The following is a 25,383-nucleotide window of genomic DNA, read 5'->3' as shown; positions in this document are numbered from 1 at the left end:
CGACGAGTCCAGCCATAATATCATCTTTCGTGAATCTATTCTATCTCGTTATGTTTTGATTGGATTTGGGTATTTTTCTCGGGTTGTGCTCAAATCTGTTTTCTACGGGTATATGAGTGAGTATCCCAAATGAAAAGAAAGATGGAGAAGTTGGATTTATCTTAATTTTTGTATGCGAAATTCAGTTGAGTTATAATGTTTTGCTTTGAAGATTATCTAATAAAGAGTTTTCTCTAATCTTATATGTATTACCTTGTGCCAAATCACCGGAGATTGTTTGAGCCCCATATTGGAGCAGTGGTTAAGAAAAAAAAGGTGAGTTTAGACAGTACAAATCTTGGTGACAATCACAGTGTTGAGAAAGACAAGAAAATCTGCCGGAGATTAGACGGTCATGAAGGTTACCGAAAGCACGAAGATTGATGGAGAATCTCGATCATTCCAGATACATGTCTCTTTGCAGAAACGTGATTTGTTTATAACATAAAGCCTACATGTATCCCATCTTGTAATTTGTGTTAATTTTAATATTTATACTCTTATAAATTCTTTGGTTAGTAAAATATAATGTTGACAAAAAAAGATAAGAAAATATTTGTATAGAAAAGTAATTTTATTATATTTTGTGAGTAAAGTGACGTTGTTAGAAAGCATACTAAAGAATTTGGTTTTTATTATTATTTGTTCATAGAACATACACAAACGCTACAAAAATTGGTAAGAACTATCTTTTAACATTTTTTATCATCCACTTTATAATATGTAATTGCCTCGTTAAACAACTTATCATGAAAAATTTGAATAGATAAAAACCATGACAAAAAAGTACAATGGAGTTTTTTAAAACTAACCCATTTTTTCAAGTCAAACCCAAAACAAACCTTTTTTTTTGTCATTACTATTCATCAATGAATTTTCTATATTATCTTTATGTTTTTGAATTATTTACAAAATTGCCATTATTATTTAATTTTTTATTAATTTCGAAATTCACAAAAAAAAAACAAATACACCCACACCATTTCTTCTTATTTACAATAATGTCATTATCATCAATTTTTCCAACCCTCATGAACTATCATTTTTTGAGCTCTTAAAGCTCTAGTATTCAATTTTCAACCATTATTTTCTCATTCTAAACCAACAAATCTTCATTTCCATCTAAAATAACTCTCATAACTTTCATTTTCATAAAGACAAACTTCATATTTTCAAATTTCTTCATTAGTGAATCGTTAAAGACGGTTCTTTTTTTTCATATTTGGAGTTTGGACGATAGAGAAGGTTGGAAACGAGATTTATACTAGAATAAGATAACTATTTACATGGTTTTCATCATTTTTCAGATCTGTGTCGAGATATTAGATTGTTTTGTATGTCTACGCCTATATGCAGACATACGATGCAGTCTACTTGTCAACATACAGGTATTTTTGCATTTGACCAAACAAAATTTTTTTTTGTACCGCAGACTTCCCCGGCAGTCTTCGTCTATATCTTTGACAACAAAAATAAAAATTTAGGTAGACTTACTTAGACGTCTACGTAAAAGAAGTTAATTATGCATTTGACCAAACTTTTAACTTTTTATTGTAAACTTCAACGAAAGTCTACGAAGTGTAGACTGCCTGAAAAGTTTGCAAAATGTCAGTTTTTCATTTGACCAAAACTTTAACTTCATTGATTCCTTTATAATTTGTTTTAATTATTGTAACTTTGTTACTATTTTGATATACAAAATTTTAGTATTTGATATTTATAGATATTTGAATGTTGTACACAAAATATGAGTAAAACTTACTTTTATTGATCTTGATTTGGGATACAATTTTTGATACAAAATTACAAGCTTAAAAACTCAGAAAAACACTGAGAATTTTTAGACAGAAGGGAGAGTTTTAGAGAGTGGAAGTTTAGAGAGTGAAATAGCTTGTGCCCCCTTCCTTGATCATGAATGCGTATTTATAGGAAAATGTTGCTTGAATAAGATCTTGCAACGTGTCTTCTAGTGGTGCCGACATTTGATTTAATAGTGGTGCCGACAATTGCTGTCAGAGACTGTTGTCGTTTTTATGTAGAAGTCTTCATGTGGGTTCCATGCGGGCCCCGCCATCGTCGGTCGGGTTCTTTCTCGGAAATCTTGCATAGCTTCTTCGCGAGTCTTCTTATAATAATATACTCTGTATATTATTTTGTAGGTAGTAGTAATAAAATACAGAGAAGAAAATACAGAAGTAAAAAAAATAAAAAAAGCCTGAAAATATGTATATATTTAAAATTTCGGTTTTAAATATATCTATTAATACATGAACATGATCTATTGATATAGGTGTGGTCAAACTATTTTAATACAATTATTAAAATTTCTTATTAATCATTCAAGAAAAATATTATATAAAGAAAAACACAAATATGATTAAAAACACAAATATAAAAATTAAATTTCTATGAAAATGTAAAACAAAAAATATATCCGCATTTTTATGTGCGGGTCATAATCTAGTTATTTATTAAAAATAACTACTACTTTAACCAGTCCAATTTTTAAGATGAGAAATGAGAGGCTAAGAAAATCACTTTGCAAATACTAGTATAGTTGGACTAATTGAACCTTAAGAAAATGACTAGGTAGTATAATTTTTTGGGATAAGAATATACTTTTAAAATATGTAAAATGTTTAAGATATTTTATACATTGATTAACTGATATATTTTAGATTTATAACTTATGATATATATTAATAATTAAAAATAGTTAAGATTTATAATTCAGATTAATTTTTTCATTGTTTAAATTTTGAGAAATATGATTTGGGACCAGGCTTAGTTTTTAGTTCTATTATGTTAATTAAAATTTTATTTAAAATTTAAGGTGTTAAGATTTGTTTTTAGAGTTTAGGATTTAAATAATCCCGATAAAATTATGAAAAATTAGTGGTTACTTTATAATTTATAAAAAGTTATAATTTCAAATATGAAAGAATAAAAATGTGTCTATTCTTTGGGATATGATCAGGTTTTTCTAGGTTTTTGTATTTTTTCTAGTCAATATGTTATGGTAAAATATGTCTATAACGATTTGTCATAAAAATGACATGGTAGTTATATATATTTTTTTATTTCATCTTTCTTTGCGTTTTCTACTTTTTGTAGTTAGAATAAGGCCATAAAATAAACTCGTAGTTATGATTTATGAGATACAGTTTTTACAAGTGAAAATGTGAAATGTGTGCCAATGGGTCAAATTGAGCTGGGATGAGTATTACAATTACTCTTATCTTAATAATCAACACAGCTATTTGTTTGGTCACGTGGATCGACCATATTTCTTATTTGGAGAAACTCGTAAGCAAAGTGCAAGATAATGTTACGCCGACTCCTTTTCATTTTATTTAATCTGAAAAGAAAAAACGAAATAAGAACGATTCTTATTCGAAGCTCCTAGCCAGAGCTATTTCTTTCCGTCTCTCTCTTCTTTGACTTTTTCCCAGTTTCAGGTGCTTCGCTCTTACCTCAGCTTCATCTCTTTCCTCTTCTCTTCTTTTCTTTTACTTACTTGGGTACCAAAACGTCCATAAACTTCTCTTTGACTTGCCATTCGAGATCATACTCAGAATCCAGAAGATGGCCATTACCAGTAGAACAAGCGTTTGGTATCATCAAGACCAAGGAGACACAAAGAGTTCGGTTGGTAAAGATAAGAACTTGGAATTGATGAATAAGGTGAGAATGCTTGAAGAAGCTATTGAGGAAGAGAGATTAGCTCGATCTGCTTTAATCGTGGAATTGGAGGAAGAAAGAGCAGCTTCAGCGTCAGCAGCTGATGAAGCTATGGCTATGAATCTGAGGTTACAAGCTGATAAAGCTTCACTTGAAATGGAAGGAAAGCAGTATGAGAGAATGATTGAAGAGAAATTTGCATATGATGAGGAAGGAATTAATATTCTCAAGGAGATTTTATTCAAAAGGGAGAGGGAGAAGCATTTTCTTGAGAAGGAACTTGAGACTTAGAAGAACATTGATGATGATGATGATGATGACCGAGAACGGATTGTTTATGATGTTCATGTCATTGAGGATGATAATAATGCTGAGATGAAAGATGTTGACGCAGCAGAACACAAATTGAGGGACAATGATGATCAGGTGAAGCAAATGGATGATTTATTGAAGGATCATGATTCATCAACATAACCTTCTTAATCAGGTTCTGTTGGTTGTATTATCTTTGCTTTCTTGCTCGCTATGTTTTCTTAAATGTGGTCTGCGTAGACTTTGTATTAACTTTGTAAATATCAATGTAGAACTTTGTGACATTTGTAAACATATCAAATGATATTAAGATCGCTTTGATTTGTATGAACAAAACAATCAAGGATTGAAAACATGGGTCACTGCCATGACACTAACAAAACTAAAACAAAGTTTCAGTTGGCTACAACTCCGATGTACTCATAGATGTCAGTTTTTCTTCAATCAATATGTAACCACCTGATCTACATTGTCCCTGAGCTTATTAAGTTGCTTCTTACGCTCGTACATCACTTGTAGCCTTTCCCTTCTTTTCAGCTCAAGTTCTTGTTCAAATAAAAAAAATTAAATGATCTGTCTAAGGGTTCTCTAAGAAAACAGGGTTGGTATCAATAGCTCATTGTGGCAAAAGATCCAGAAAGAGAAAGATAGTCACTTTAATGGTTCCAGCTAACCTCAGATGATAGACGACCCAATAAGTAGTACTTGTGGCCACTCTAAACTCTCAAAACCCTGACTACCAAATCAGCTGATGATTAACAAATTTGGACATTATTCATTGCCTAGATCATTAAAAGAAACATAAAACAGAAAAGGGACTTATTTCAGAGCATCAAGTGTAACCATTCTCCTATGTAAACCTTCAAGCGAGCAAGAGCATGTTCACCATGCTTCGTTTTGTGTTGAATCACCATGTAAACATAAAACGAAATCATCAGTTTCAGTTTCAGGATACCTAAAAATAAAAAATTGCATTTCGTATTAATGTAATGTTTTTGTTGATCACACAAGCAAACATGTGATACAACTGCACAATGAATGTAAACCATCCTTTGTTAGCACTTCAAGTTCATGTTTCTTCAAACTATGCTTTCTTTGTGTTATTGACACCCAACTCTACACAGCTTTTTTACCTTGCATTGACTTAACAATCTCTGAATCCTCTGTTGGAGCCTTGGAAATCCCCTGTTGGAGCCTAGGAAATCACCATCGGAGCCACCGGAATATCCCACCGGTAGCAGCAAGAAGCCTTGCTAGATAAGATATTCAAAATCCTAGATAGCCTAAAAATAACCTTAGCCAAAACATGTAAGTGCAGTGAGATCAGAGTGAATAAAGTGCAGAAAGTAAGAGACACAACTTTCTTTTTTCGAAATCACTAGAACAAGAAAGTGTTACATCAATTTTTTCTATTACAAAAATTCTTTAGGATTACTCTAATCCTAAGCTAAAACTCACCCTAGAGTCTAGACTTTTGTTTATCAGAATCACCCCGATCCGGAGCTAAACTCCCCCTGAATCTAGACTTCAATCTTCCAAACAGAAGTATTTCACCAACTACGTCAGCACCTAACGCAGAGTAGTGACACCAAAGACTTGATCACACAAGCACCAAACAATGATCTCTCGACTTTTCTTCTTTTTGCAGAGACAACTTTCTTAGTAGATGCACATCCTCTTTGAATAGATAACCAGAACTTGCTCCCCAAGTTCTTCCAAAGACAACTAAAGCAACTTTCCTTTTTCTCTTAAGAATAACTCTCTTGCCTTTTCCTCTTCAAGTAATATCCTTTACACTTAATGTAAATCTCCCAATAAACATATTGCTTATTCTCCAAATTTAACAAGCCCACAAACATCAAACAACACGAGATCCAACAAAGCCCATCTTCATGACACACGCATGTACTACCTCCTGTCGTACTTCACGAACTGATACATAATATACATCTTCAATCTCCCCCTTTTAGACTATGCATGTGAACTCATCACCTCTAGATAGAAAATCACATCTTCAATCTCCCCTTATGAGTCACATCATGGTCAAAAACTAATATGAAGATCCATATCCTCCAAAGTAAGAAGGAAATCCCATTCCACCATCTCCATAGTGATCAAATCTCCTAGACTACGTATTCCTGAGCCCAAATCCTCCATGATTAGCTCCTTGAACCCACCTGAAACAGTCACGTCGCATATGCCCTTGAAATCCACAAGAATAACATATAGGACCATGATACCTCATACCATAAGCTTGCTCCATCTGATTTTTCTCCCTCAATTATTTGAAACACCTTGCCCTAATGTGTCCAACAACACCACAGTGATGACAAATAGGGCGAAACTTTCGTTGAGCTGCACTCTTCAATCCAGAAACTCTCTCTGGAGCAGTCGCCGTATCAGTTTCTGTAGCAGTACTCGTAGCAGTATGCGTAGCAGTCACATTCTTCACACCAGTTGCAGGCTTCACTGCAGTCTTCCCATGTGTTGCATTCCTAGCAAACCTCTTAACCTCATGCTTTGTATCAGACATAGCTACATCCTTAGTTTTTCTTGCTGATACAAAAACACCTTCAGCCTTAGAACATTCTCCTTGATATCAAAGGCCACATCTATCACTTTGTCCAATACTGAGAAGATGATCTAGTTGATCTGTCCCATTATTCATCATCCTCAAACCCTTCTGAGTCTCTGCAAGTTGAGCACCAGCCTGTCGTGCTTCTTCTTCTTTCTCTGAGGCATACTTAAGTGCTTCAGCAACTTGAGCTTCTAGCTTAGCTTTCTCCTTAGCCAAATCTGAATTCGCCTCAACCAGCTTAAGCCAATGCTCATGCAGCTTTTCATAATTTCCAGCAAGATCAAAGGTTCCACCATCATCATCATCACTTCCAGCATCATCATCACCTCCACATGAAGACCCTGGCACAAACGCTGAGGCAGATCCCGCTGTAGATCCCGTCGTAGATTCTGTCTTAGAACCAGTCACAAAAGGTGTGAATGCGACAAAGTTCTTTAGCTTCTCACCATCATCTGAATCATCATCAGAATCATTCTTGTTGCCCCTCTTCTTTTGCTTCAGTAAATTCGCACACTGCTTTCGAACATGCCCAAATCCATTGCACTCATAGCATTGTACCTTTGATGATGATCTGCCCAAATCACTTCTTCTTCCATTCTTTATCCTGCCTTCTCTTTCCTTCAGGTAGCTAGCAAATTTTCTTGACAGCATCGACATATGATCTTCAGAAGTTGAACCCTTGAGAGCAAGTCCATGTGGATCTTCTTTCTTCTTCTCCTTTTTTCCATATGATTTGCTCAGCTCAAAAGCTTGAACAATCCCAACAAACTCATCGAAAGCCATCTCATCCAAATTGTGAGCTTCTTCTACAGCAGAGATCTTTGACTCAAACTTGGATGGCAACGATCTCTTCAGCTTCTTCACCAGCTTTTTTTCCTTGTACTGCTTTCCAAGTGCAAAACACTCATTCGAAATGTCACACAACTTAGCACTAAACTGAGCCACGATTTCCTCTTCATCCATCCTCATATTCTCAAACCTTGATGCTAACATATCCAGCTTGGTACGTTTGACACTTGTAGTACCTTCAAACATATTCTCCAATATCTTCCATGCATTCTGAGCTAAAGCACATTAAGAAATCAACTTGAAATAGCTTGCATCAATAGCATTGTAAATCGCAGTCTTTCCCTTAGAGTTGCAACTTGAAGCCCTCTTCTCTGAAGCAGTCCACTGATCTCTTGGCTTAAGAACTTCAACCTTCTCACCATTAAGCATCACCGGATGAATCCAACCAGCTTCAATAGAGCTCCAACAATCCTCATCAAGACCACTAATGAAAGCTTGCATTCGTACCTTCCAATTCCTAAAATTGGATGAATCAAGACATGGGTTTTTTTTGTCATAGACGTTCCCTCTTGATAAGCCGCCATCAAAAACTTTGTCCTTCCTCCTGAACTAGTTTATGTCCTCACCCTTCAAGATCACACCAATAACTTAGGTGACCCGCTCTGATACCAATTGTAAGTGCAGTGAGGTCAGAGTGAATAAAGTGCAGAAAGTAAAAGACACAAATTTCTCTTTTTGAATTCACTAGAACAAGAAAGTCTTACACCAATCTTTTCTATTACAAAAATTCTTTAGGATTATTCCAATCCTAAGCTAAAACTCACACTAGAGTCTAGAATTTTGTTTATCAGAATCACCCCGATCCCGAGCTAAACTCCCCCTAAATCTAGAGTTCAATCTTCCAACTCCTCGAAAGTACTTCACCAACTACGTCAGCACCTAACGCAGAGTAGTGACACCAAAGGCTTGATCACACAAGCACAAAATAATGATCTCTCGACTTTTCTTCTTTTTGCAGAGACAACTTTCTTAGTAGATGCACGTTCTCCTTGAATAGATAACCAAAACTTGCTCCCTAAGTTCTTCCAAAGACAACTTAAGCAACTTTCCTTTTTCTCTTAAGGAATAACTCTCTTGCCTTTTCCTCTTCAAGTAATATCCTTTACACTTAATGTAAATCTCCTAATAAACATATTGCTTCTTCTCCAAGCTTAACAAGCCCACGGACATCAAACAACACGAGCTCCAACAAAACCCATCTTCATGACACACGCATGTACTACCTCTTGTGGTACTTCACGAACTGATACAGAAAATACATCTTCAAAGCATAGCATTTTCGTTTTCCTTAGTTTATGTGGAAATTCCTGATGATGTAATACATAGTGCAACACTGCTATGGAAGATTTTTTTGGTTGGGAAATTCTTGGACTCAGCTCCATATGTTGCGAAGTTCCCTGTGATTCCTAATAAGATTTGGAGCTATGGACTCTAAAACAAAGGTCTTTGAGGTTAACTCCACAACAATAAGGTTTATGGTCTGTAATCCTAAGTCCCGTGAGTGTATACTACGAAGGGGAATGTGGAATGTCGAAGGAGTGCCAATGGTAGCCACAAATGGACACCTAAAACGGAATAGGAGAAGCAAGAGGAAGATTTGATCTCTACATGGTTCACTCAAAAAAGTTCCACTTCACATTTTTTCATTGGAAGGTCTTAGTTTTATTACTAGTGTGATAAGTGTGGGTATTGGGTGAGTTAAAATATGATCAAAGTAACCATGGTTTAGTAAAACTAACTATGGTTAAGTTACTTTATGGTTTATGCTTTTTCTATATATAAAAGAGGGTGTTTGGTGAGAGGGGTATCGAAAAATTAGAGAGTTGTTGCAGAGAAAGTCTAATGGCTCCTTTCTTTGTATACCATTTCTGAGTAATAATAAACATATCATCTTTAATTATCTTTATTGTTACCTTTTGAGATCCAAATCGTAACAAAGTGGTATCAGAGCTGTTCTATTCCGAAGACCCTCGAAGAAAGCTGAAATCGATGAAGTGCTGGAACGTTTGCAACAAGGCATGACGATGATGACACCGTTAGTTGTGGAGAAACAACCGGAAAGGGACAGAGTGAAAATCCTGAAGCCGACCATGGTTGTTCAAGAGCGGTGGAGCAGATCCTCATACCAGGAGCGAAAGGAGAAGTGTGTGATCGAAATCGCTTTAGAGAGTAGGATGTCATTGGAAGTGATAGAAGAGATAGAAGAGATCCGAGAAATGACGAACCGTGACAGTGACATGCGGTGATGGCGCCTGAGGAGGAAAAGAAGAAACAGTTGGAAACGTTGGAAGAGTGTCGTCGCATGATTGATGGTTGGGATAATGAGATGCTACAAGGAAATCATTGGAGGAATATACACCTGTTTCTAAAGATTGGGATCTGATCGTGAAGTGTACCGAGCTGATTTCACATGCGACAAAACCTGAGAAGACAAACTATCTGATCAAGACACATATGGGTTTTCTAGATCTGATAGCATCTTTGGGGATAGATGAGGAAGCAACAGAATTAAAAATCCCATCGTGCCCAAGGGAAAACAATTCCAAAACCTCAACCTATGAGCCAAAAAGTAACATGAGGAAGAAAAATAAGAGATGATAGGTATCTATGAATATACCGGGAAACCTAGTGGTCGATTTGGGTATTGATGTGAAGGAGGTTTATGGGTTTGTTGATTTAGAGGGAAAGGGTAAGCACCAACACAATGAAGTAAAACAAATAGAGGCGGAGATAGGTGGGCATGCACACCGATTATTCGATGAAAGCACCTGAGAGGGAAGAAAGTGAAATGAAGATTAAGAAGGATATTACTCAGTCTAAGGGATGTAAATAACAAGCTAGGAAGGCTAACTCAGAGATTGTTGAATTTCAGAGGAAAAACATGTCTAAGAGTCAAAGAAAGAGTTCAATGAAGTATTTGAAAAGAGGTGTCTATTGTTGTCTACTCACCAACAAAAAATGGCTGTTGAAGTTTATAAAGAAGAAGAAAGGGATAATGAGGCATGCTCAATGGAAGGAACCCAAGTTCAAACAACTGCACAAGAAAATGAAGGAAACAAACGTGGCATGGCTGTTAGGTAAGTAGATTTTTCTCCACTGAAGTATTAAACTAGTGTTGCATTCCTTTAGAATGAACTTAAAGAGATGGTGTAAAAGAAATCACTTTGGAAGGGTTTGCCTGGAGAGCAGAAAATGGCTGAAGCTAAATGATATTGAGTAGATGGGGTGCACGTTACTGCTAGATACCTATACGAGAAGGAGAGCTAAGTGGAAATACAAACGATGTATTTGTAGACAGCTTCTCTCGCTGGATACAACAGTAGGAGTGAAGTCCTTGATAGAGTTGGAGAAACTTAAATCTAGAGACAAGCACATGACTAGAAGCAAACTGAAGCGGCATGAGAGAGTTTAATGCGTCTACCAAGGATGGAAATCATTGTGGGAGAGCAAAGAAAGGGAAGATGAAGTTTTACATGAAGAGAATTAGGCCTGAGTTGGAGCAAAATAAACTGTTTCACGAACTTAAGTTCAAGCAGAAAAATCACAGGAAATGGATGAAGCTTAACGTTTGGGTGATATTGATTGCTACGAAGATGAGAAAGGGCAAAGAAGTGAAATGCTCGAGGTGCTTGAGGGATAATCTGGGAATATATTTACATTGTTCTGAGAAATGGGATTCTCAGCGTGCGATGAAGGTATGGGATCCAGGCTCAGTGCATTTCAAAAGAAACCAATGGCTGCTGGTGGTGGAAAGAGTGATCACTTCTATTCCTGCTGGAAAACCAATATATCTACACTCCTGCAGAGAAATGGAGGATCCGAACATGTGATTAGTTGCCAATGGGATCCAGGTGGCGCAGGTTCTCGTCAAGCAGATAAGATAAAGGGAGTTGGCACTGATGAGGGCACCGTGTTGTGTTGAGTCATTACCAGGAACCAAAGCTGATAAGATTATCCATTCAAGCTATAAAAGCTACAGGTCGTGGTACAAAGGAGAGGATCATTGGGATTCTGTTGTTTGAGAATTTGATGAAAGTGGCCTATGAAATTCAGAAGGGAGAATAATTCAACTTCAGGATCTGTACAAGGTCACAGAAACTGTCACAAGCTTTAACAGTTGGATGAGAGAAAGATTGACTACTATCATGAACAGCAAAGACACGAAAAAGGAGGCTAGCAGGGACGATTTCAGGATGGGACCAATTGAGCAGGGACGATTTCAGGATGGGACCAATTGAGAAACACAAGTTCAGGATCTTCCCATACGACTTGATCGCCGTATCAGACTACCATTCAAGACTGTATAAGCGAGGCTCCATGGATTACAATGGAAGACATAATGATGGAGGAAGATGAAAGAGAGATTCCACATCATGAAAGAGTAAAGTTGAGGCCAGATGATAACAATATTCCATCTTGAATTTAATATCTTGTGCTTGTGGTGATTTGGAGAGATATAGCTGGAAGCTATTAAGAGCACTAGTTGTATCACATCAACAAATCATATCAGTTTTGGATAATGGTCCTGAATGCATGAAACTAGGTTTCAAAGAAAGAGTAAAGTGGAAAAATCATCCCAAAATCTAATCAAGGCCAGTCTCAGATTATCTATATCTTCTCGAAGTTGTTACCGGTAGTGGCAACATGAAGACTCATACTGCAGAATTTCTTCAGAAGTTGGTTGTTCTCGTACCTTATTCAACTTATAGGTCTTAAGAGATATATACTCAAATCGACAGGTTTAAGGATCAACCGAGAATCTTCTTCACGACAATGTCGGGTGGAGTGAAAAATCCTTCCGGTTACATTCTTTTCTTTGATTCAAAGCAACAAGATGAAACCTATGTGCTTATTCCATTTGCACTCAAGTCTGGGAGTGTCAAGATGATGAGTGCTCAAACATTCACTTTGCCTCAACCTTAAGGACCTGGTTGAATTTAAAGGGGGAAGTAATGATAAGTGTGGGTATTGGGTGAGCTAGAATAAGATCAAAGGAACCATGGTTTGGTAAAAGTAACCATGGTTTAGTTACTTTATGGTTTATACTTTTTTTATATATGTGAGAAGGTGATTTGGTGAGAGGGGTATCGAGAAATTAGAGAGTTGTTGTAGAGAGAGAATCAATAGTTTTTCTTTCTTTGTATACCATTTCTGAGTAATAAGAACATCGCATCTTTGATTATCAGTATTGTTACCTTTTGAGATCCAAATCGTAACATAGTGCTGTGGGGTTTCTGGTGAGACTTCATCCTGATACAATGGTTTACTCTTTTTGAAGTGGAAAAATTGTTTGTGAATGTTGATGTCACCAAGATTCTACCTAAATCAATCACATTCTCAAAAAATGGTAAGGAATTTACTGTTGAGTTTATCTACCCATGGCTTCCATCTCATTGCAGTCTATGTGATGAATGGGTATATGTGGAACGTGTCTATGTGCTTACAAAAGTTGAGGAACAGGTTGAAGTTACTACTCCATAGAGTCAAAATAGCAATGTTGGTAACCATTTTGGAGAAGAGAGAAGTGACTCTAGTAGCTCTCAAAATGATTATGAAGAGATGGAGACCCATGGAAAAGAAAAGATGGAAGGGAAGGAACTGGTGAATAGTATTCAGAAGGAGGATGTGGATCAAAATTGGTTGCAGGTCTCACCGGGAAAGAAAGGACATTCACCGTTGCGTACACCCGTTGAGAGACAAGTAGATTCACTTTGTTTCACCTACAAAATTCTCTCTACTGAGTATAGAGGATGAAGAAAAAGGTGAGATTCAAGAGAACGAGAATCAGGAAGAAAAATAAAATATTGTGTTAGATGTAGGGACCTTTGATACTATGACTGAAACAAAAGAACTTACTCAAACAAAGTGTTCTATAAAGGCGTATGAGATTCATGAGAGCCAGATTCAAATGGCACCACGTGGTGCAAGGAAAAAAATCAAATTAATGTGTTGGAGAACTCGGCTCAGCTTGGAAATGCAAATCCGGTTGCAAGGGGTACAAGGTCTTCCCGAAAAAATCTTTAAATGTTTAGTTTTTGGGAATGGTTTCTGTTTCAACAAACATCTTAAATATTCCGTTGTCAAAGAATGGACACAAGGTAAAACATTCTGTTAAACATGAAAGAAGTTGTGGGGGCAGTTGGAAGAGTACAGAGCCAGGAATAGGTCAGATTTGTACAGCCCTAGTGAGATAAAAACTGAAGCCGAGGCTCCATTTTGACTAGGAAGTCTTTGTAATACAGAGATCTGTTAGTTTTCTTGTTTGTAATACTCTGACTTGGTAGAGACAAATCTGTTTCATGACAAAACTATTGTATCTGATTTAATTTATTAAGTTTTATGATCTTCCAACTAAGTGAATTGATCCAAGTCATTTATATATTACTTAAGTCTTTTTCATATTTCTAACGTGTGGTCTTTTCTCCAACATTCTCTCTCGATATAATGGTATGTATAACTATTAATCTCGATAGATCCACCATACCCCTCTTTGAGATAATGCTCTTTTTCTAACTATCTTGGTGGAATTGACCCATCTTTGAGCCGTCAAACTAGTGGGTTGATCAGGCCACTTTCTGGGCCGGATTAATTGATCATGATGTGGATCTGCCCTGATCCTTTATACATTATTTGCAAAGTGATTTTGACACATATCCTCTCTACATTCTATTTCATTAAATACATATGACATGACATACTAGAATTGCTGAGCACACTAGAATTGCTGAGATGGTTTATGGCTGAATGTGATATGGACAATAACATTTAATATTTATTTATATTTTTGGTAATTTTTTTAAAATATGGTAGTAAATTATACAACATCATTAAAGTAAATATATTCAATTATGACATTAAATAACATAATAAAAAGTATAATAATATTTTAAAAAATTTGAAATATTTTTTATATTTATTTTTATAATTATACAATTTTATTACTCAAAACGATTTCATTTTTATACATTTTTAAATTAATTTTTTTAATCCTAATATTTTTAGCTTTTTTATATATCTACAAATTTTAGAATTACTGTTTAATTGTACTTTTTGATAATTATACAACTTTTATAACAATTTTTTTTACTAATTTCATTCAAGTTGATTTAATATATTTTATCTAAAAATATAGATAAAATATATCTAAGATTATCATGTTAAATATATACATATCTATTTTTAAAGATAATTTAAAATAAAAAAATGTTTATTTTATCTTAATTTTATGTTCAATTAAATCAAATTTTCTATTAACATAGAAAAGAAAATAAAAAAATATAAAAGAATAATAAAATAATGTTTTATATATAATTTAGATTTATTTTTTTTGTCTCTACACGTGGTGCAGGAAAGCAACTATTATCAAGTTAGTTAAGTTTTATGTGTGTTTCAACTTAAAACTAATTGACGGTAAATGGATTGGCCCCAGTGCCGGCTTTGGGGTGGTGCTGAAGGTGCAAATGCACTGGGCCCTTTTATTTTCATTAGAATTTTTTACCTGTTTTAGAGCATTTATTTTTTGAATTTTACTTGTTTTAGAGCCCTGATTTGTTGAGTTTTATTTTTTTAGGGCCCTATTTTTTTGAGTTCTTTAAAATCATATATTTACACAGGTAAATTTTGTTGTATGGCACAGGGCCCACATACATTTTAAGCCGGGCCTGATTGGCCCAAGTCATTTTATATATTACCAAATCACGTTCATATTTCTAATGTATACGATCTTTTCTCCAACATAGTTTGTTCTTAAAAGTTCAAATAGAAATGAAATCATATAACAACTTGGAGTCAAAACATGGGAACCGAACCATTTTTCTTCTTTCTTTCCATTTCATATGTTTCTATTTGTTTTCGAAGTTGTACAAATAATTAACAAGGCGTACCGATCCTGCATTTCAGGACACCAGAGCTATAGGTAAGCATATCTATAAGGGAAGATGATTTAGCAGCTAAACTAGATCTAGCATAACTTGAAGAAGCTTCAGCTCCAGATGAAGTGAAGTAGGCACCATTTAGCAATAAGTCTCCTTGTGATCTCCAGTTCCATTGGTTCCATTCTCCTTCCCCTGCACCTACCCGTTTCGTCACCTGGGACAAATATACTCAAAAAATGAATGAACTATTATGTTCAATTTTACCAATTAGACTTATCAAATTATATTTTCTAGGTTACATACCTCTTTAGCAAACCGGTTTCCCGAGGCAAGGAACCGGTTTCCTTGACTATTAACGGTAGGGTTAGCACTTCCACCGATTGCATACATTTCCCAATGAGTGTAATCGTTGTTTACCACATGGAAATATCCATGTCTACACCTGAAATAACACCAAAGAATCATAAATCTACAAGATTCAAATACTAATTAATTAATCAATACGAGGAAACTAATGTTGAAGCACCTTGGCATTCTCTGTATAAGACCCTCGCCAAAATGGTTGTATGCGATGGTCACTTGCATCATTTTGTCTTTCGTGTAGGAATCAGTATGCCCCAACAAAATAGCCTGCATTATACCGTCTTCTGTGTCACCTTCTTAAGGACATCTCCAACTCCACTCCATAGTTTATTCTAAAATTGAGAAAATAGAATGGAAAATGGAGTAATAAAGAAAAAATAAAATGATTACTCCATTTATAAAATAGTGCTTTTATTTTTTGTTCATCACTCCATATCTCACACCATTTTTTCTATTTTGGAGTAAAATATGGATTGGGCTTAGAAATACTCTAAGATCATGGCTAAGAAAAGGACATAATTTCATTTTTTGAATTAATGGGCGTTGCATTTAGGAAACTTTAACTTGATCACGACAAAATGCCAAAGACCCTAGCTTTAACATTTTTAGTGTAGAAAAAAATCTGTAGACTTTTTGCTGTGACTTTAGATTTTATTGCTGTAGAATTTTGTGGAAAGCACTAAAAAGTTGCTTTGAATATTTGGCTCTGCAGAGCACTTGTGCAGCTGTAGGTAATTTCAAGAGCTGTGGTTTTAAAAAAAAAATTAAAGCTTGATTGCTCTGAATTTGGTGCAGTAAAAATAAATAGGGCTTGATTGCTCTGAATAGGTATTTCAGGACAAGTATCCTAACACCATTTGTTCTAAACATTTATTACATTTTATTTTCTGCATTTTAATCATCCTCGTTCGTAATATTTTGTTCTTTTTACTATTTTCCTAAACATATACTCCCTCTGTTCCTTGTAGATCCATTTTTAGAAAAAAAAATTTGTTTCAAAAATATACATTTTTACATTTTCAAGACATTAATTAATGAAAAATTGTACTTTTCAAAAAATAAAATTGTGTTTAATAAAATCTCATTGGTTATTGGAAATAGTTAATTAAGAAAAACAATGTATTGGAAAATACAATTTTAAATATTTTCTTAATAAGTGTGAAAAAACTATAACATGGATCTTTTAGGAACAGAAGGAATACCATTTAAGAAACTTTAAAAATTTCATGAAAAACTTGACCCTTTATGAACTGTCTAATTCACCTCACTTTTTGTCACCAATCAAAATGTTATGCAAGATTAATAAAAAAAAATATTAAAATTAAAAAGAAAAAGCAAAATAACTATAAAAAAAAGAATGACACCGATTTAAACGAAACGACGTTAACACCGTTAACGCATAAACTCTAACCGTAAATACTAAACCCTAATGGCAGCATTAACATCGAAGTTTGTTCTTCAGGGTTTAGCGTTTATAGAGTAGGGTTTAATGTTATTGTCTAAGGTTTTAGGTTTAGTGTTTACTGTTTAGGGTTTAGGATTTTGCGTTAACGTAGTTCTTTTTCCTCTGTTATTTTTTTTCTTCTTTTAATTTTAATATTTTTTTAATTAATCTTGCATAACACTTTGATTGGTGATAAGAGATGAGGTGAATTTGACATTTCACCAGAAAAGATGAATGCAAGTTTTGTTCTTACTTATTATTGTAGGGATATGTTATAATTAATTAACATAAATTTCCACATGTTCTATAACCCCCATGTTTATTCTTACCTGATAAAGTAATTTATTTTCTTAACACAAACCAGAAGTGTAAACATACTGAAACAACTCCAGATTACGTAGGTACATTTTATTTGATTCTTTTCTTAAAATAGATTATTTGATTTAGTGAAATATTAAAATTGACAGTAAGTTTATTATTTGAGGTTCTTGGTGTTCATGCTTTTCTCGACGGTCTTGGCTTTGGCTTTGATGGACTCCTTGGTTTCCTCGGTTTTTCCGGTGACGGTATCTTTGATCTTTTCTGTCGTGTCCTTCACCTTATCCCAGGCCTCCTCTGCAGTGTTCTTCGCCCTGTCCTTTAAGTTACCGGCGGCCTCGGAGATCGTTTGTGCTCCTTCGTCCGCCTTCTTGGCCACCTAGATCATCCAATAAATTTAGTTATGTGAAATCGTTTGTGAAGGATACAATGGAATCAAATCACACACATGAATATATATGTATGTATATTTACATCATTGTCTCTATCTGTATACCTATCCATCTGCTTTTAGCTTTCTCTGTATTTTTTTTTTGTTTCTAAACGAACTTGCAGTTTTAAAATTCAAACAATATATGTTTGGTTGTTATAAACGCACAATTAAACACAAGCCAAAAGCAAGAGTTTCAAAATAACAAAACTTGGATATACAAACAGGGGCGGTCCTGGGCACAGCGGACTGAAACACCGGCTTAGGGCCCCCAAATTTTTTTAAAAAATTTACATAAGAAGGGGCCCCTAAATTTGTAAAAAAATTTTTTTTTATAAAACCCTTACTAAATTGTTTTAGGCCCCCAGCATCTCAGGGACGGCCCTGTATACAAACGCAGTAATGAAATGTTTTAAGACAAATTGAGCCTAAGTTAAATATAATCTCAGGTAAAGTTCTTAGGAAAATATGATACCTTTTGTTGAGCCTCGGTGGCTTTGTCACAGACGGAAGCTTCTTTCATCGTACTCCCCTTTGAGTAATTTAGTCAAATCATCAAGGACAGATATGATTAGTTAGACGTTTCTTATCATGAATACATAAGAAAAACACAATATATTACATGGATAAGTCTTTTCGGGACGGAAGAGAGAACTCTCGGAGTGATGAGTGCCTTGTTGCGGAGGGAAAGTGCAATAGATGATAAGCTTGACATTTTTTAGTTCTCTTCTTTCTGTTGATTAAATATGGAATGAGTTTAATAATTAGTTGAGCTTACGCTATTGAAGTATATATAAAGGAACTGAAAAATGTATAGGAGTTGTTGAAGTCGTATGTGAAAAAGACACATGGATTTTTTTTTGTGGGACATGAGGAGTGTGACTCGGAACATCGAATGGTTCCAGTTTTGATTAGCTACTTTTAGCTTTGTCCGTGTGACACAATCCTGGCAGCCTATTTCATTTCCTTAATTGATGCTTTATTTATTGGTCAGTTGACCACAAATTACAGGGATGTTCCGACTGATGTTGTACCAGCCAACAATAAATTAACATGTGAGAAAATGGTGCCATTTTTCTTGGTGGTAAGGTCTTTATACTTTTCGGAAGACAGCACCGGCCTCTTGCTTTGCTAGAGCCGATCTGCCACAGCCCTATCCTTCATCAGATAAAACTTGATGTGACTGAAGTTTTCATTTAACTCCTCATACTTATAAGACTACGTGCAATGGACCTGCTGAAACATATTTTCAATTGTTTTTTTTTTTTTTTTGAACTTACATATTTTCAATTGTTAAATGGTTACAATGGTAGTTTTGAAAAAAGAAAAAAAAGAGACGTGATTAATTCTTGAACCTATTCAACTAGTTGAAAACATAAAAGTGGGATCCACATAAAAAAATATGGACCAGCTAAACTGAATATGTATATTCCACGCTTGCTTTCAAAAGAAGATTGAAAAGTTGAAAATTTTGTTTATTTTAAATATCAATATAGTTCTTAAATTATAATTGGTTGTTGAGTTTAGTAATTTTTTTTCACCCTATTTGTTCCAAATATGTTGTAGTTAATATTTCTTTTTAGAAAAAGCTATTTTCATCATAATTCATCATTTTTATTCTCTATAAATAGAGACTTGGTTCATTTAATTTGGATGCATAAACTTTTAAAAATTAAATATTAGATGATTATGTGAAAAAGGAAATGTAATGTGGATTTTAAGAAGGTATAACTATATGTTCCATTGACAAACAAAAATCTCAATGAAACATAATACAAAAATGTCAAAAACAATTCGTCGAAATTTCTTCGGGCTGTTTGATGAATTTTCAACAGAAATTATTTTGACGAAGTTCTGATGTATATTTTTGTCGGAAATTGTGTATTTAAAATATAATATTTAGATTAATTTATTTCTCAAAAAAAACTAATTTACAATTGTCTATGATAAATGTTATTCTTTATTTACATAAATATACTATAAATTAAAATTTTAAAACTTTTTTTATAATAAAATTATTTTAATAACGTTTATAAAATTTTAGAAAAAAACTTTCGACATCTTATAAAGTGAATTTTTTTTTAAAGAAGTGAAAAACGTTATTATGAATTTTAAAAGCATAAAACGATTTGTCAGTAGAAAATATTTTTTAAAAAAGTGAAAGTGTTTTAATAAATTCTAAATAAACTTCTTATAATTGAAAGCATTTTCTAAATATTGAAATACATTTTTATAAATTCTGAAAAACATAAAAACGTTTTATAAACTGAAAACGTTTTAAAAAGGTTTTTTTATCATTTAAAAAAAACATAAAACGTTTTATAAATAACACAAACATAAAAACTTTTTTTTTAACTTAAAAACGTTTATAAAACCTTAAAATGTTTATAAAACCTTAAAAACGTTTTATAAAATCATAAAAAAAATTTAAAAAACAAAAATAACAAAACATAAAAAATATAAAACAATTACTCAAATCTTAAATCTAACAAGTAACATCCTAAAGCTAACAATTCTAACACAAAATTTATCATATTAAATCCTAAATCAACCAACCTAACTCATTTCTAACGTTTTAATCCGTAAAATCTATCAATTCTAATAAGCTAACACATATACAATCTAAAATATAAGATTGCTGAGAGGTTAATAAATGACAAACAAGTTTTGTGGGGATCTTTTGGGGAAAGATTCGCGGCTGTTCTTCGGTTGGAAGAGAGAGAATAGAGAGAGTTTAGAGAAAGATAATGTTGCAATGAAAAAAGAAGAAGAAACTTTTCAGTTTTTATGTTTAAAAATTGACTGATTAAGTTCGTTAAAAATTATTTTAATTTTGCTTCACAAAACATTAGTTGGTTATTTTTTCCCGGGTGAATTTCAATTCCGACGAATATACCTTTTCCCTTGGAATTTCTTCAGAGGTTCTGAAATTTCTTTTAATGAGCAAGTTGACAATTTTCGATATATGAATATACCTTTCCGTCAGAAAGGGGTATATTATCTTATTTATAATTGACCAGGAAAAAAATATTTGTCAGAAATTTTTGACGAATTTCTAACGAAGTGTGGATTAAGCTTTCCAAACATATCAAAATAGACAGACATTATCTATTGATAATATATTGATGACTTTTAGGGGTTTATAATCTTCAAAATGTTAGAAACCACTTGAAAACACATAAATACATGATTATAAGGTTAATCACCATAATGAGTTTTCTTTAGTATATAAGTGTTAATGAGAAAGGTTATGCATCCATCGCGAAAGTGTATATAGCTTTAAAATAATTGAGCGCCAATTAATCCACATCGTATTTATCACTTAATATATGTTATGGTGATTTTGTAGATATGCGGTTTACCATTTATTTTGAATACAATCTAAATTCGTTGGAAATTTTTCACAAATTCGTCAGAAATAGATGACAAATTTCCTATAAAAATTTACAATTCTTCGGAAATTTCAAACAAAACATAAACCCCAAACCTATTTCCTAAATTGTTTATAATTCTTTGGGAATCGTCAGTAGTTCATCGATTATTTCTTCTTTACCTATTAAGTCTTCCATATGTCTTGGTCATATACAAAATCTACATTTTGATATAGCTAAGGCCTAGGGATAGCTGAATATAAAAAATTCATAACTCAAGAAGTCCTACTAAACGTAATATATGCCTATGATAAAAAATCAGCAAATGTACATTTTCTATGTAATGTATAATGGTAATAATGAACTAAAATGTAAATTAAAATTTACTATTTTCCATACACTTTTACCCTGTGTAAGAATATAGATCGTTAAGAATTATAAAGATAAAATTTTACATGTAATGACCGCTTCTCCTAAAACCACCTCGGGGTTTAGAGCACGGTGTTATGGACACGTGTCTAGCCACTGAACTATTTCATCATGACACATATGTTTATAGTTAACTGATAAAGTGATAAAGACATTTAGGACCTATCATCTGCGGACATGTCTCCACAACGAGAGACCCTAATCGTTATCGACAGCGCTGCTAAGCTCAGACCGTAAACCACGGGTTCCTTCCCATCGTTATCACCCTCTTTCATCGACATGTTCTGACGCACTAAAACTGATCGACACATTCAAAATGCAAACCAACGGATAAACTTTTAATTTTAACCAGATTCATTCTTATCGTATTCATTATTAGCGACTCCGAATTATACCATGGATTTTACCCATTTTTATCCATGATATATAAGTGTTTTTAAATACATATTAACTGTTTTGGAGTGTTTTTAGTATGTTTTCAAGTTTTGGAGTGATTTGGAGGAAAATGGTGACTTTGGTGCATTTTGGAGATTAAATGATAAAGACCCGTAGCTGACCATCGACCAGCCTAGCATCGATGATCAAGAATGATAATCGATTGACCCACACTCGGTGTTGTCAATCGACGACGAAACGCGCAGAGGCTTGAATGGTTCTATCCGACTTTAAGCCCAAGTCCAACATGAATTACCAGATTATCCCTGACAAATTTTAACCTAATATTTATGTGCTCTATCATTGTTCTAGGTAATACACGCTTTCTTACTTTCATACAGAAAATATAATTAGAGTTTTAGATTTAGAGAGAAGATCCAATAACTCCTTCAAAGATTTGTGATTGGAACTCCAATTTTCTATTTTATTCTATTTATGCAGTTTTTATATCTTGTTGTTATGAATTGCTTAGCTATGTCTAAGTAGTTCTTATTGTTAGATTTAGGGTTCAGATATTCATGAGGGATTAGCCCAAAATATAGAATTGCTAAGTGTCAGGAATATTAATCAACTAAACTGTTCTTGATGCATGTGTTCTAGAATAGCTAACTAGGACCTTGCCTTTAGATAGTAGGGCGCAAGCGGAAGTTTGGTTCTCGGCCAGATTAGTTTAGATTGTGTTAGGATTTCTAGAAACAAGTAGAAGCTGATTTAGTTAAACCTAGTGAACAAGTCAAACTCGTGCGATAACCCTCCCTGGAAGGTTCATCGATAGACAACTCGCTAGTTGCATCGATCGACGGGCTGAAAGGTGTATTGATCAACACCCCGTTGTTGGAATCGATCGACACTTTCTCAGGACCAACAAGCGATAGCTGAGGTCTAGATCTGGCGATATATAGTCTAAATATACGAAAGTTGATTAACTATTTTTATTGTTTGAGTTCTAGAATATCCATATATGCTTAGTATCCCTAAGTCTAATGTCTTCCATATTTGTCTTAAAACCCCAATCAATCAATCGAACAATTACTTGTTCACCCCTGCTATTTATTGCTTTAAACCTATTTGCCTAGCTTAACTACATAACTAGATATATCTATTGTGTGACTTAGCTCCCTGTGAATTTGAGAGAGTAAACCACTCCTTAGCGTAATTTGAGTGATATCAAATTTGGTGCCGTTGCCGGGGAGCTTCGATCGCCATTAGATCAAATTTAATTAGGTTTAGTCTAGGTTTTTGTTACTTGCAAAAACTGACAAAAAAATTTCTTGTCTTTTCAGGTGCATTTCCAAAAGTACTAGAAGCAACAAGGAATATACACTTCTCTTTTTAGATCCTGCACTTCTAGAACGCACCATCCGCAAAAGCAAATGTACCGCATCGATCGATAATAACACCTGCTCGTCGACCGATACTTGCCTTCCACCGTCGACCGATACTGAGCCGCGAGACATGGTTGTGACACTAGTTCTAATTCAGGACATGACTAGAAACCTGCATGACCAAGAGGGTTATCTGCGTAATGCAGCATGTAAGAAGATAGATGATCAGGGGGCTGTAATCCCTGATCCTAATGCTGATATTGCAGATGCTCAAGCTGTAGACGAGACTGCTAGACCGGGACATTACCTGATTACAACAAGCCATATCAGTACTATGAGAACAGATCTGCCATCCGTCCTCCAGCCTTATAGAGGCAAGACTTTGAGTTGAAACCTCAGTACTTTACACTCGTGGGACAAACACCCTATTGTGGGTTATCACACGAGCATCATATGGACCATCTGGAGAGGTTTGAGGATCTATTTTCTGCTATTAAAGCCAATGGAATCCCTAAGGACTATCTTTTTTGCAAGCTCTTCAAGTACTCACTTGCCGGAGAGACTTCACACTGGCTTAAGCAACTACAACCAGGATCTCTCACATCCTGGGCCGATTAGAAGAATGCATTCTTATGTCACTTCTTTGACGAGGCACGCGCTGAAGACTTAAGGAGTAAGATTGCTACACTCACACATGAGCCCACATAGTCATTCAGAAGCTCCTGGATCAGATTCAAGTAATATTAGAGAGACTGTCCACTCCATGGATTCAATGAAGTGCAGTTGCTCAGCACTTTCCTTAGAGGCATCGCGCTGGCATATCATATGGCTCTAGACTCTGCTAGTTATGGAAGCTTCAACACTAGAAATCCAGAAGAGGCTGTGAGACTTATGGAGAACTTGACATCCAGCAAAAGCACCAAGAACACTGATTTCGAAAGAGCAGTTCTATGACGTTAAGACAAAGCTGGATAGTGTTCACAAACTTCTCAAGAAATAAGTCAGCTTTGCAGAGGATGTATAGGCTGTAGATGTCGACAGTGACATGGAGGAAGAGGAAGATGTGAACTTCGTTAGTGGTTCAGGCTTTCAGAATCAGAGGTCTGGAAATCAGAGTGGATACAAAAACTCTTTTGGCAGTGGACATAAGAGTGGATACAACCATAGTTCACATTACCAGAAACTACAACAACATCAACATAACTTATGGAAATTCTTTCTACCAGAACCAACCATCGCAAACTCGAGAGAGGAAGATAGAGTCCATGTTGGATCAATTTCTTGAGGGTCAGCAGAAGTTAATTGTGGACTTTGATGGAAAGATTGATGCTGTCTACACAGAGCCGAACTCAGAGTTTGAGTCTTTAAACACACATTTGAGGAAGTTGGAGACACAAGTGGTTCAGACATGAGACACTATTAAAAGGCAAAAGGCCTTTATGAAGGGTAAAGGGGATGACTCACTGAAGCAACACATGAATGCCATCATGGATGATGTTTTTGGCAAGTAGTTAAGGAGGAGAAGCTTCAGGAGGGAGACTTCTAAGTCAGAAGCTCCATGAGTTTCGGCGGTTCACATTGGTGTCGACTGACACCAAGCTACGAACATCGACCGACGGAGACAGACGAATATCGATCGACATCAGTTTCTCCACATCGATCGATAGAGGAAGTTGCGTCATGCGCGACCGTGAGAATTCTGACTCACAAGGAGTTCACAGCTAAACACCCACATCCACTCAAACCCTTACGAATCAAGAAGTCGGACATCGATCGACACCATGAGCTAGCTATCGATCGACATGTAGAATCCACCGACGGTCGACACGACCCATCTAGCGTCGATCGATAACCACCTTTGATCTACCGAGTGTATCTACCATAGATAGACGTAGCATGATTGAATGCTATCTAAAACCCATCTCAACCTTCGGA

General features: G+C 34.8%; 3 protein-coding genes across 3 annotated transcripts; 1 reads left to right on the top strand and 2 right to left on the bottom strand.

Moving 5' to 3' along the window:
• Window positions 1–3,483: 3,483 nt before the first annotated feature.
• On the top strand, window positions 3,484–4,203 carry LOC103833351 (myosin-binding protein 3; the record flags this gene model as incomplete). Its single annotated transcript, XM_009109436.3, is given in 1 exon segment — window positions 3,484–4,203. A coding segment is annotated over 1 exon segment (720 nt), but the record flags the coding sequence as incomplete, so codon positions are not given.
• Window positions 4,204–15,328: 11,125 nt separating this feature from the next.
• Window positions 15,329–15,969, bottom strand: LOC103833389 (putative pectate lyase 14). Its single transcript, XM_009109474.1, has 3 exons — window positions 15,860–15,969; window positions 15,637–15,775; window positions 15,329–15,547 (listed from the first exon to the last, which is right to left on the bottom strand). Exons 1-3 carry the CDS (start codon window positions 15,967–15,969, stop codon window positions 15,329–15,331), a joined length of 468 nt encoding a protein of 155 aa, XP_009107722.1.
• Window positions 15,970–17,440: 1,471 nt separating this feature from the next.
• LOC103833352 (uncharacterized protein At4g13230) lies at window positions 17,441–24,787 on the bottom strand. The gene is made up of 3 exons (XM_009109437.3): window positions 18,511–24,787; window positions 18,364–18,420; window positions 17,441–17,837 (listed from the first exon to the last, which is right to left on the bottom strand). The coding sequence occupies exons 1-3, from the start codon at window positions 18,601–18,603 to the stop codon at window positions 17,616–17,618; spliced, it is 372 nt and encodes a 123-aa protein (XP_009107685.1). The 5' UTR covers window positions 18,604–24,787; the 3' UTR covers window positions 17,441–17,615.
• Window positions 24,788–25,383: the final 596 nt, after the last annotated feature.

The sequence above is a fragment of the Brassica rapa genome, chromosome A08 (assembly GCF_000309985.2).
Source record: "Brassica rapa cultivar Chiifu-401-42 chromosome A08, CAAS_Brap_v3.01, whole genome shotgun sequence".
NCBI classification, from domain to species: Eukaryota; Viridiplantae; Streptophyta; class Magnoliopsida; order Brassicales; family Brassicaceae; genus Brassica; species Brassica rapa.
The sequence above is the reverse complement of the archived record's forward strand: the minus strand, read 5'-3'. Positions and strand labels throughout refer to the sequence as shown.

Coding starts and splice junctions, on each gene's coding strand:
- LOC103833389 (XM_009109474.1), bottom strand. CDS start 15,969: ATGCAGGCTATTTTGTTGGGGCATACTGATTCCTACACGAAAGACAAA. Junction 15,776..15,859: donor CTTATACAGAGAATGCCAAG/GTGCTTCAACAT, acceptor GTGTTATTTCAG/GTGTAGACATGGATATTTCC. Junction 15,548..15,636: donor GAAACCGGTTTGCTAAAGAG/GTATGTAACCTA, acceptor TATTTGTCCCAG/GTGACGAAACGGGTAGGTGC.
- LOC103833352 (XM_009109437.3), bottom strand. CDS start 18,603: ATGTCAAGCTTATCATCTATTGCACTTTCCCTCCGCAACAAGGCACTC. Junction 18,421..18,510: donor TCCCGAAAAGACTTATCCAT/GTAATATATTGT, acceptor AATTACTCAAAG/GGGAGTACGATGAAAGAAGC. Junction 17,838..18,363: donor CCACCGAGGCTCAACAAAAG/GTATCATATTTT, acceptor TGGATGATCTAG/GTGGCCAAGAAGGCGGACGA.